At 34.8% G+C, this 13,047-nt stretch overlaps 1 protein-coding gene across 3 annotated transcripts; it reads right to left on the reverse strand.

Moving 5' to 3' along the window:
- Positions 1–6,480: 6,480 nt before the first annotated feature.
- LOC104432784 (acid phosphatase 1) lies at positions 6,481–12,765 on the reverse strand. 3 transcript variants are annotated; one of them, XM_010045329.3, is made up of 4 exons: positions 12,684–12,765; positions 9,147–9,556; positions 8,850–9,062; positions 6,481–6,793 (listed from the first exon to the last, which is right to left on the reverse strand). In XM_010045329.3, exons 2-4 carry the CDS (start codon positions 9,542–9,544, stop codon positions 6,616–6,618), a joined length of 789 nt encoding a protein of 262 aa, XP_010043631.2. In that variant the 5' UTR covers positions 9,545–9,556; positions 12,684–12,765; the 3' UTR covers positions 6,481–6,615. The 3 variants fall into 3 exon arrangements, with proteins under 3 accessions (XP_010043631.2, XP_010043614.2, XP_010043623.2); XM_010045312.3 differs by lacking the exon at positions 12,684–12,765 and adding an exon at positions 9,814–9,941; XM_010045321.3 differs by lacking the exon at positions 12,684–12,765 and adding an exon at positions 9,753–9,941.
- Positions 12,766–13,047: the final 282 nt, after the last annotated feature.

The following is a 13,047-nucleotide window of genomic DNA, read 5'->3' on the forward strand; positions in this document are numbered from 1 at the left end:
ATTGCATGGCATGTTAGGATAGAATTGTGTGTTTAGGAAATATATTGTAATTTAGGAAAGTTTCCAATTTAGAATAGGATTTAATTTAAATTATTTTGGTATTCTCACATTTTAGAAAGTTTCATATTTTAAATTTTTTTTTTAAATCACTAAGAATAGCATGAATATATTACATAGATTTAGTTATATTGTTGCTATGTCATCATCATTTGCCACGTCATTGCAATGTCATTACATGCCACGTCATCATTGCTATGTCATCATGCAACATCATGTTGCCACGTCATCATTTCCATGTCATTTGTTAGTTGCATATTTAGGGTCATTTATATTTAGGGAAAAGACCACCAAAAACCCCAAATTTTGCCCAAAGTAACAAATTTACCCCAAACTTTTTTTTGTGACATAAAAAACCCCGAACTTTGCCAACCATGACACATTTACCCCAAACTTTTTTTCGTGACACAAAAACCTTGAACTTCTATTCGTGTGACACATTTACTCTAAAATGTGACATTTTGGTCATTTTACTTTTTAAAATTTTTTTTTCTTTCTTATTCTCTCTTCTCTCCACCGACCATGGCGGCGTCAGTGGAGGGAAGCCGGCGTCCGGCGAGGGCTACCCTCACCGGTGTCAAGCAAGGGCAGCCCTCGGCTGGGTTGAGCGAGGGCCTCCCTCTTCGACGTCAGGCAAGGGCACCCCTTGCCCTCGCCAAGCCCTCGTCATCGTCAGGCAAGGGGTGCCCTCACAAATTTGGCAAGGGCCGTCCTCGCCCGACGCAGGCGAGGGCAGCCCTCGTCGTCATCGGGTGAGGACGGCCCTCGCCAGATCTAGCTAGGGGTAGCCTCGCCTGACGTTGGCGAGGACCTAGCGAGGGAGGCCCTCGCCTGACCCAACCGAGGGCCGCCCTCACCTGACGCCGGTGAGGGCGGCCCTACCCAGCCCAGCCCAGGTGAGGGCGACCCTTGCCCCAACACTGATGAGGGCAGCCCTCGCTAGACGCCGGCTTCCCTCCGCCATGGCCGGCAAAGGGAAGAAAGAAGAAGAAGGAAAAAAGAAAAAGACAAGATGAAAATGTCCTTGGTGGGGTAAATGTGTCACAGCTTGCAAAATTTGGAGTTTTTCATATCACAAAAAAAAAAAAAAAGTTTGGAATAAATTTGTCACTTTTGGCAAAGTTTTGAGTTTTTTGTGGTTTTTTCCCAAATTAGATTGCATAAAATGTTGTTACAGCTTTCAATGTTTGTTTGTCCGTCATTAGAATTAGGTCATTTAAATATATCACATAGACATAACTTAGATTAGAATTGCTTCTCATACATTGCATGTAATTCAATTTTCATTAATAAGAAAAACCCATAAAAAAGTATTAGTTGGGCATAAGCATTTAGAAAATCACGTTTACGTTAAGCATGCATTCTCTTTAATTAAAATCTTGCAGATATTGGGACGTAATCATAGCAAATTTATGCTTTGCTTTGCATTGATGTTAGCCTTAGTTCTAGCTATTTATTTATTTAATGCTTTGATTATGAATGTTAAATTATTGATTATGCATCCGTAAGATCACTTTTGCATGCTAGTGGTTTAGACTTAATACCAACAAAGATTGCTTGAAAAATATTTTTGAAAATAAAAAGAAATGGTACCAAAAGTGTATTAGATTAATCTATTGTAATTAAGTCTTCAGATCCATTGATTTGGCAACTCCATAAGGTAAGAATATTGTATGTTATAATATGAGTACCAAGGTGTGATTAATAGGGATTGGAACAGTTTGTGCTAAGTCTTTAGGCATAGTAATTTATTAGCAATCCCTTTGGTGGTCACTCTTGAGAAGGTTGCGACATTGAACAAAATGAAATGCAAATTTGATCATTTTTAGTGATGAGTCTAACATTTTTAGGGTGATGGATTACTGCGTTCTTGTACACTAGTAAACTTAAATAGCAACATCGGATTCAACAAAAGAAAAGGAGAGAGAAAACTTGAAACACACGTAAAATCACCAAAAAAATGAAGAAAGACAAAGGGAACTAAGGCGAAGAGAAGATTATCAAAGGGGAATGATTAGCTAACAAGATGGTGATAGAGGCATTTTGATTTTGCTTCTAATAATGTGAAAATTGATGCAAGTATTTGGCATGCTAGATTAAATCATATTGGGTTATAGAGAATAAAAAGATTAGCTAGATAATGTCTTTTAGGGTTGCTCGCTAAAATTTACATATATGTGAATATTGTTTAGTAAAGAAACAACTAGAAAATCATTTGATAAAGGAACTAGAGCTAAACTTCCATTACAATTTATACATTCTGACATTTGTGATCCATTATATGTAAGGCCGAGGCATGTGGTCTCATATTTCATCATTTTTATAAATGACTTTACACATTTCAATCATGTCATTCTGATATCCCATGAGTCTAAAACATTGGATTGCTTTAGACGATATATAGCTTTTATAGAGAATCAGTTAAACAAAATGATAAAAAATATATATATTAAGAACCAATCACAGATGTAAATATCTATCTGAGCAATTTAAATCTCTTTGTGATGAAAATGGTATTATATGACATTTGACTATTTGTGGTACTCCGTGATAAAACAGGGTTGTTGAGAAAAGAAATAAAATCCTATTTGAAAGGATAAAGTCTATGATAGTCTAGGAAAATCTACTTATATCGTATTGAGAGATGTGTTATCGATTGTTGCCTATGTACTTAACCGTGCGCCTTCTAAATTTATCACTTCCACTTCTTATAAATTATGAATTGATAGAAAATCAGACTTAAGTAATCTACTGTATTGAGGATGTACTACATATATTCATGATTCTTTCCATAAATATGAAAAATTATATCATAAAGGAAAATTTGTATTTTTATAAGATATTCCGAATACTCCAAAAGATACATGTTTATAGGTGAACAAGTTGATGAAAATGTGACTGAAATGGAGTCACAGAATGTTACATTCTTGGGTAACAACTTTTCCAATAGATGTGAGATTATTAAAGACTTTCAATTATATGAGATAGAAAATCTTGATAACACACCCGCAAATGTTGTTGAGGAAAATGAAGATTTATCTTAACATATAAGATTTAGTGGGAGTGTTATATTGCCTAGTGAATTTAATTCATGAGAAGTTTAGTTACATAAAAGTAATCATAAAAATATTCCCCATTATTATTGTAAGATTAAAGGGAAAGAATTTAAAATTACTTCACAAGACAATGTCGAGCCGAAGACAATCCAAGAGGCTCCCTCATCCTTTAACAAGGAATAATGAAGAGAAGTTTTAGAAGATAAAATAGAGTCTATGAAAGTAAACCATGTCTAAGACTTGATTGATCTACCACTTGATCGAAAGGCCATTTTCAAGATCAAGCAAAGAGCGAATGGATCTATTAAAAGTATAAGATTTGCCTTGTGACAAAAAGGTTATACTCAACAAGAGGGTATAGATTATGAGAGAATATTTTCACCAATTATAAGGTTTGCTTCCATATATCTTATCCTAACTATTGTCATACATTTGGACCTAGACTTACATCAAATTGATGTAAATACAACATTTCTCAATTGGAGAATTAAATGAAGAAATCTATATGAAATAACTGATAAGTTTCATAGCTGAAGGCTAAGAGCATAAAGTTTGTAAGCTTTATCGCTCAATATATAGCCTTAAACAATCATCTAGATGGTGATATTTTCATTTTCATCAAGTCATAACTTCTTTTGGGTTCATGATAATCGAAGAAGATAACTGTGTGTATATCAAACAGTTCAAGGATAAATTTATGATTTTATCACTTTATGTGGATAATATTTTATTAGTTGAGAATGACAAGGGTTTCATTATCACCATAAAAGAATGGTTGTCCTCTAATTTTGAAATGAAGTACATCATAGAAGTTTCTTATATATTGACAGTTAAAATAAAAAGAGATTGATCAAGAAAACTCATTATTTTGTCCCGAGAGTTTTATATAATGAAGACTCTTAAACATTTCAATATGCAACATTGTAATCCCATTAATACAATTGTCGTGCGAAGCAAAAGCTTGAGTTTTAAGATGTGTCCTAAGACTTCAGGAAAAAAGAAAGAAATGGAAATTGTTCCTTACGCTAGTGTGATTGGAAATCTTATGTATGTTATCACATGTACTCGACCTGACATATGTCATGTCATAAGTTGGTGAGTCAACACTAATCAAATCATAATCAAACACACTAGAAAGTAGTAAAAAGGATCTTGAGATACTTAAAAGGCACCATAAACTATCAACTTTTTTATCGAGAAAACAATTGACACTTATTAGGCTGCTCAGATGCTAATTGGGAAAGATACCTAGATAAGTGTAAATCGAAATCTAGATATGCGTTCTTAATTAATGAATGCACAATTTCTTGAAATATCAAGAAACAGACATACACAACTCTATCTACGATGGAGGTAGAATTTATTGCATAATTTGCTACAGAGCAAGAAATATTATGGCTAGAATGTTTTTTTGGAAAATTTAGTTATTGTCACTTATGTTCCAAGACCAATAAGAGTTTATTATGATAGTTAATAACCATTGCATATGTGAAAAATCTCAAGTATCATGGTAGGATGAAAAACATTGACATAAGAAATAATTTCATTAGAGATATAATAACGCAAAAGGAAGTGCTCTTACAATATATTTCAGCCAATATGATGGTTGCTAATCCATTCATGAAGGTTGTTCCTAGAGACATGTTCTTGATCCACAGGATGTCTCTAAGGTTGCATAAATGTGATATGTAATATTGTTGAGAATCATTAGATTATATATATGTGAATATATGAATTGTACTTGTTTGTTTTTTAATGAATTGATGTTTCATCAACAATAACATATTCATCATGAGACTAGCACCAACAATATATTATCGAAAAGTATATTAGTAGGTAACGATTGGCTCACTCACTCGAGCAACCACCTCGAGTGCTATAATTAGTAAATTAAGATGAGACGGTATGTACTATAAATGCTAAAAGAGCAAGTTTAGTACATAATACAATTTTATGTCACATTGATTAGAATCAAGATGAGGTCTATGAATTGTATGTGATAAGACTAAACATGATATTTCGACAATCATATGTGCCTAAAGAAAGCTGGATACAAGTACTTAATTGGGCATTGCATAAAGCAAACTAATATAGCACTCGAGCTAAACATGATTACGTGAAAAGCACGTGACTATGTTTAAATAAAGATTCATATAGTGGATGTGTCAAACAATGACATTCGCTTTTAAAGAAAAAATAACATGTATTTCACACTACATGTGCATTATTCAAGGGAGATCAATGAAATTATTCATATTTACTCATTATGTGAGTCTTTGAGGTAATATATGAATTAATCACCTCATTTTTATGCCATTTGTTACTTCTGACTATGTTCTCAAAATGACATATCAATATTGCTACTTTAGCATATTATCAGCGGTCATAAATACATATGGCTTTATGAGACATGTATAGGAAAGCAATTATTCTGAAATGATAAGAGAAATTGATGCGAATGAAAACTATTATTATTTTACATCTATCATATGTATTTACTAGTCAACCAATTATATCAACTTATGTGGTCTCAGATATAATTGTAAATATATGGCATTTTGAGAATAATCAAGTACAGCCTTTAAGTGATTGGTATATTTAGACTGACGAACAAAATATGTTTAGGGCACTGTGAGACATCAATTGTTTATTTCTTTTTGGGCTTGTAGCCATTATATAATTTCTGAAATGTGCATAATTTAAGCTCCCAAGTATAGGTGTACTCACTGATCACATGGCTTTTTCACCGGTTTGAATTGTTTTTAAAGTAGATGAATGTTGAATGTCTCGTATTCTTGATAGAATATTATCAAGCCCATCATGTCTATGTGGAAGATGTTATCTTATGGTGGTTCATCCATGATGGGATGCATTTGAGAGGCACCGGTTCATCTTAATGAGATGTAATTGAGAGGCACTTCTTTAAGAGGTGTGAAGGGTTATCTATTAAGGAGAAGTTAAATAACTTCCCAATGATAACTTCCCCACCACCAAAAAATAACTTCCTCTAGAGACTATAGATAAGAATTGAAAAGAATGTTATGTTCAAAGTGAACATTCCCCACTTTCTCTCTTTCCATCAAAGAACGACGGAAAAAGGCTTCCTAAGGAAACAATCAGTATTAACATTATGGAACGAGAATACTTTCCTTGTGATTATATTCGGACCATCGCGAAGTCATAGATTCGTCTATTGCGCACTAATGATTCAATATATATTGCCGGGTAATTTATTCACCATGTATCAAATAGATGCGACCCTTTTACACGTTAATGTCAGAGGAATCATATAATGGATTGTCCACTATCGATGAATGGAATCATGGTTAAGTGATCTTACTTTTGAATGCATCACATTTCACTTAACTTTTGGCAATCTTATTTCCCTTTCCCAATTTTTTTCTCATTGTCATTCATAAACACAATTGGTCGATTTACTTTTCTTTTTTTTCATTATTCAAGTACAGAAAATTATTATGGGAATAATCGGTTTGTAATGTTCTCAAGGAACAAAGTACATGGGATTAGGAATCTTAAACGTTCGCTTGCCCACGGATTGACCCTGAAGATCACTCCATTGATCCCCAACGTTCCCCCAGATTCTGTACCCTTCTTCCTCCAATTGCCTCCTTATGTCTGATTTGTACGTTTCTGCACTTAGCCCTTTATGAGCCTGTGTCCTGCATTATTTAAAAGAAAAAAAAAATGACCCAAGAAAAAAAAATATCAAGATTATTATATTTTGTTTTTATAATAGAGGGAGGCACAATGTGGAGTAAGCAATTAGTTAGGGCGCAAGAATAAAAAAAAAATGTAAGGCAGGACCTAACTCATGCGTGATGTAGCCAATATGACGCTAGTTTATGAATTTATAATGTCATGCATTTGCCACATAAGTGTGACGTGGATCGCCTATTTGTAATGTAAGAATCTACGCGTAGTCCACATCACAGAAATAATATTGTCCACTACATATAGCGTCCTTAAGATGAAGCGCGCACTCGACTATTCATATAATAATTTCATATCGGACAACGTGGATTAACTCATGTCTCCTATTAAAGAGGCATTCTTACATGGACAGGGTTCCGAAATCAAATATAATACAACAGCCAATTTATGTGAGACTCATGAGAGGAGACTCGTTTCGGTCACCGTTTATTGACTCTTTGAGTTTATGATATAATTGGTATAGTAATTGGTCGACATATTGTGGATGTACGTCCCCTATTTCATCAAATCCGAGACGTAATATAGTTTCAAAGGATGACATGGTTCTTGATATTGAAGTGGCCTGGTAGAATGCAAATCAAACTTGGTTTTTTCTTAGATTATGGTGTGTTATTGATTGAATATCGAACATACATTATGCTTAATTCTAAGATAAGTCAATTTCAAAGAGATCTAAAGGCGCTCCCAGAGTACTATGTTGTTTATACGATCAACAAATAACGAAGCACTAAACTCACTATTTTAATCCTTCGAAGAAAATAATCTAGATAATATTCAATACTTTGTGAGTGATTAGGTGGAGGGGCGACATGACATGCTAAACAACACACAAAATATTTAATATTTTTTATTATTTGCGGCCTCCATATTTCAAGGCATCAAATTGCTATGGATTAGATGAAAAAGAGGCATGCATATCTTTGATTTAAACCGTAAGAGGTATCACGTCGCGCTACTAACCGATTAATTGATGTCATTAAATTGCCATTTCGACGATAAACATGCATATAAATTCCTTAATAAAAAATAAAAAATAAAAAGTAGGTATCACGTTAGCATGTCAACTATTATGTTTTTTATAAAGAAAATTATCTAGCTAGTAAAAAAAATATGATGTGGCTATCATGAGAATCATGGATTAAAACTAAAGATAATAGATGAACCTATCGAACTTGTAGCCCTACCACTTATCGTTGCTTTGCCAAGCAAGATTCTTCCTATTATTAAGCCTAAAATATGATTTGGCAGATTCTTTATCCCATCAGACCAACATGCAATTAAAAAAGAAATGATGGAAAAAAGGGTAAGACATCTAAAGTTGCAAAGAGGGAACAGGACCCCATTAAACAATTAACCGATATCGCTTTGTGCTCTAAACCTGAAACAAAGCAACACCTTTCTTCCAATTCTATCAAGTATGAAGCCATGCCATAAGATAACATGGGATGAGTCTCCATAATCTAACTAAACTTGGTTATTAGAAATCAAGAACTCCAACATCTTTCAAGAAAATTATCCAAAAAATCCTAAACCTTTAAATTATGTCATAAACATTTAATTGTGCCAATATAGTCCTAAACCTTTTGAAGATTTCATAATTTAGTCTTAAACTTTTTGACAATTTATTAATATAGTCCTTTTAGCCAATTATCCAATCAATAGGTTTAGGACTAAATGTGTAAAACTTCACTAAAGTGACACAATCAAAAGATTTAGGACTAAATCGGCAAATTATCAAAAAGATTAGGACTAAATTGATATAATTGAAAGGTTTATAACTAAATCAACCAAAGTACAACACGTTTATCACTTTTTTGAACAACAAATCTTTCAATATTTCCTGCTTTGAACATGTCAGATTTTAGAGGAATGAAAATCCAAATTGGCCGACGACGTGTTGACTCGAGAGAACCCATTGCTTACCGAGTCTTGTTGAAACTTCCTAGCAAAGAATTGCACAGGGAGACAGAGACAGAGACAGAGAGACAGAGATGGGTCAATTACCTCATTATCAGACGTTCATAGCCATCAAATCCTTGATTAAGCAAATTGTTAACAGTGGCAGCTTCAAGAGTCTCTTGGTCTCTCCCAGTGAGCAAGATGACCCTGAATCCGCCATCAACCAGCTTCCGGAACAGCCCCCGCACCGCCTGTATCGCTGGGCACTCTCCTCGCACCGCCCACGCCTTAAACCCCGCCGCATCGTACGGGTCGCATCTACGACAAAAAAAGCATATGAAATCTTTCACATTAATCCTACAACAAGCTTCAGGAAATATATCTATACGTACATATACATACCCATATCTTTTCCTCTTGTAGTAGAACATGTTGGAAATGCATGTCTCATCAATGTCCAAGATCCAAGCGTCCATGCCGTCATCGGACAAAGCAATGCCGTCAGCATAAGCCGTGACCTGCTCGACGATCAGGTTGAGGTCCCGGTCGTACTGCCCCCCAGTCATGTAGGACTCGACATGCCGCTGGCACTCAGGCGGGACCGTGGGCCACCCGCGCATATTGTCTGCCTCCACCGCGAGCCTCCAGCTCAAGCAGTAGCCGTTGCTGCCTTCCGCCGCTGGTGGCACATCACTCGGCTTTGAGTGGCAGCTCAGCCTGCCGAATGTTGCCTTGGGAAAGATGGCCAAGACCACTAGGACTAGTAGCTCCTGTACCCGACGCGCCATGGCTCTTATCATGTGAGTTTGATCCTATTACCACATACATACAGCATCATAATCAGTTGAAGTGCAAAAAGTACAAGTATAGATACTTCCTCCAATTTCTGTGTCTTCAAATGTCAATTCAATCTCGATATTTAAGAAACCGGCATTATTACTACTACAGTTTAGTCGCTCGAAACGAGTTTCCACATTGACAAACACGAAACTGGAGCGACAAACATTCATTACTGTTGCAGAATTATAGCAAAGTGTATATTCTGGTAACTGGGCGTCGTCAATCTTACGAGGATCAGAAACCAGGATCTCATCCTGGAAGAAAAACTAGCGATCATATGTGCGTGCGTGAGAGCGAGAGCGAGGGAGAGCGAGGTTAGCAGAAAATGAAAATGATAGAACGGGGATATCTGAAACTGCAAAGGGTGGTTTGCAATGTCTTCGCCAGAGAGGCTGCATTATATAACAAAGCGACGACGATGATGTAATCTGTGTGTCGTAGATGCGATGACGCACACGGAGTCTTAGGCAACGGGGCGAATTTTAAAACGACAGCTTTTTCTGAGAAACAATGATGGAACCTGCTGTTGTGATTCGCGTGTTTGACATATCGGACAAGGATCCTCCTCACAGATGACTAAAATATATGCAGAGGATGTAGAACGGACGCTGCTACATGAAGCTACCTAACGGAATCGAACGCGTCCATAGCTCTCTTCCTGTAGAAGTCGTCAACGTTTCCGTCTTCACGTTACATAGACGTCTCCGTCTCCGCGGAGAGAATGGCGTGTAAGACGATAAACCGTGTAATTATTTTAAGATGCTTGTCGAACTGGAAATTAACTGTAAGAAGAAAACGTCTCTCTCTCTCTCTCTCTCTCTCTCTCTCTAGCAGGGATTATTAAATTGGAACTTGGCAAAAACTCATAAATATTTTTATTTGGAGAATGCGTAGATAGGTTGGAAATCACTTGGTCTTTTGGCTTTCGGCAACTAATCTATGATTATTTAATCGACAAACATAAAGGGTATTGTTCTATTAGTGTATGTGATTTTTCTAGCATATGATTATTTAATATGACAAAAGATTTTGTTCATTTTATATGTCGAACGACTCGTTTTGAGCGAGCTTATTGGTTTTTTTTTTTTTTTTTAAATTTGATCACATTAGTTTTTTTAGCTCCCCCACACCGTTGACCAAGAGGTGGGTTCGGGGAAGAAGAAGAAGCGAGGGAGAGCCGTGACTGGTTCTGGGATTGGGTAGGATTGTTAGGATTTGGAAGAGAAAACTGTAAAGTTTACATTTTATTTTTCTAGCATTTTCGTTAAACAAATTAAAATATTGAATAGCAATGTAATATAAATTTCAAATAAAAATTGATGATGCATGTGACTTGCACAGAGTGGATTTTCCCCACAAGAATCGAGAATCAGGTGACAGGGATTCTAGAAGGGTAGGGCGAGGCTGGTAATAGGTCCTTCCGACCCCGCGTATTTTTTGTTTTAGCAACAAGGAATATTGTGTCTTTTGATAATTTAAAATACAGTAATCGAAGATAATATCCTCAAATATAGAAGATTCTACAAGCATTTTGTGTAATTTCTTTAAATTTAATATAGATGATAACCACAAATAATATGTCAAAATTTAAATTATCAACGTAGTTCATTATATCAAAGTTATCAGTTTAAAATTATGAACTTTACGATACTTCATAATAATACGATAAGATAAACTCCCGAAGGATTAAAATGATAAACCACTACTATTGACTTATTTGTATCTACGCCACTATTAAATTAGAAGAACAGATATAAACATTATCAAAATAATTTGAAAAATTATTTAAACAATCTTAGCTGAAAAAAAAAGGCAATTGCTTAATATTACTCTTTCTATAATCTAATTGAGTATGAAAAGACATGTTAAAAGTAAATTTTAAGTCTATCCACCAATATAGACTCAATGTGCAAAAGTCTATCAATCTAACTGCTAATGATGTTCTTACACAATTACATTTATGTAAATCTACAATTGTATCCTAATGATATTGCGCCAATTAACATTGTCAAATTAGCAGAATTATTGGCTAAGTCACATATATACATATGGAACAGTTAACTTAGAAGAACAAAATAAAACCACCTTAGCAAAATAATATGAAATATCATTCAAACGATCTCAGTAAAAAAGATGAACTACTAAATTATTTCAATGATATGTTATTCATTGCTTAAAATTATGTAGAAACTGGGATATATAAAATTTACTCCAAAAAAAATAAAAATAAAAACAATTTTTTGAAATTTTCAACGCGGGGCCTTGTCCACGAGGTGCCCACCTCGCACTCCTTCCCCGCCCTGTCCACTATCCATCCCTAGGTTGAGAGAGGATCAACATATATCGTACGAGGGCACTTTTATAATCTCTGGAGACAGATCTACCAATTGTAATTTGTTGTGACTTATTATACTTTTTTAAGTAATTCCTATACAAAATTTCATATTACCCAATATTTAAAGGGCTTCGAATTAACATGTGAATATTAAACATCTTATTCTTGATTGTGGATTTGCTAGTAAAGGCTTTTTGAGAGTATGTTCTAGGATATCATTCAACTAATCTTATTTTTTTCATTGACAACTGATAGTGCTGCCACCGCTCTTAAAAGTGAGCATACAGTAGTATAGTACCATCCATTAGTTTCGATGGAAACATATATATTTAAAATTCTATGGTGTAATGATGTACTAATAACAAAATAAATAGTGATGCACAAGGTTTGAGATGCTCTATCTTCTTATTTTATCTAAACATATCGTTTATGTAGAATCCACGGTCAATGATCCTTTTAGAATCAAACGAAGCTAAACGACTATATATCAAGATCTTACTTATATGATGATTTCATTCATTTCTATATAAGACCATGAACAAAACGGAATGCTAACTTTGTCGCTTTTAGTGACTAGCTCAACATTTTCAAGGTGATGGGTCACCACATTCTTGCATATTAGACAAATTTATAATAGAAATATTTGATTCATCATATAGAGAAAAAAACATGAAACACATGTAAGATCGCAATGAAATGAAATAACAAAAAAAAAAAAAAAGAACGAAGGTGGAAAGGAAGATTATTGAAGGGGGATTGATTACCTAACAAGATGGTGATAGAGGCATTTTGAATTTGCTTCTGATCTCACAGCTAATCTTGAACAATGTTCCAGCAACTCAATACTCAACGTTGATCAATGTGTGTGTATATATAGTGAGAGAGATCGAGCCAAGAGGGAGCCATGGAATATAAGCCAGCCAATGAGCTCCTCCAAAGTGGGGTACTACCGAAAGAAGAAGAAAGAAACATTAAAATGACAAACCCATTTGACCTACCACACTCAATACTCACAAGAAAATGCACAAATTATATTATATTATATATTATTTTATTTTATTTTATTTTATTTGGTGGGGTGACGTCAGGGAGCAAATATATCATTTCATCCCACCCACATGGTGGATT

This window comes from Eucalyptus grandis, chromosome 1 (assembly GCF_016545825.1).
Source record: "Eucalyptus grandis isolate ANBG69807.140 chromosome 1, ASM1654582v1, whole genome shotgun sequence".
NCBI lineage: Eukaryota > Viridiplantae > Streptophyta > Magnoliopsida > Myrtales > Myrtaceae > Eucalyptus > Eucalyptus grandis.

Excerpts from the sequence above, each read along its gene's own strand:
- LOC104432784 (XM_010045312.3), bottom strand. The coding sequence starts at position 9,861 with ATGATCGCTAGTTTTTCTTCCAGGATGAGATCCTGGTTTCTGATCCTC. Across the intron at positions 9,557-9,813 it reads GATCCTGGTTTCTGATCCTC|GATCAAACTCACATGATAAG; the intron begins GTAAGATTGACG and ends ATGTGGTAATAG. Across the intron at positions 6,794-8,849 it reads TATGAACGTCTGATAATGAG|GACACAGGCTCATAAAGGGC; the intron begins GTAATTGACCCA and ends TAAATAATGCAG.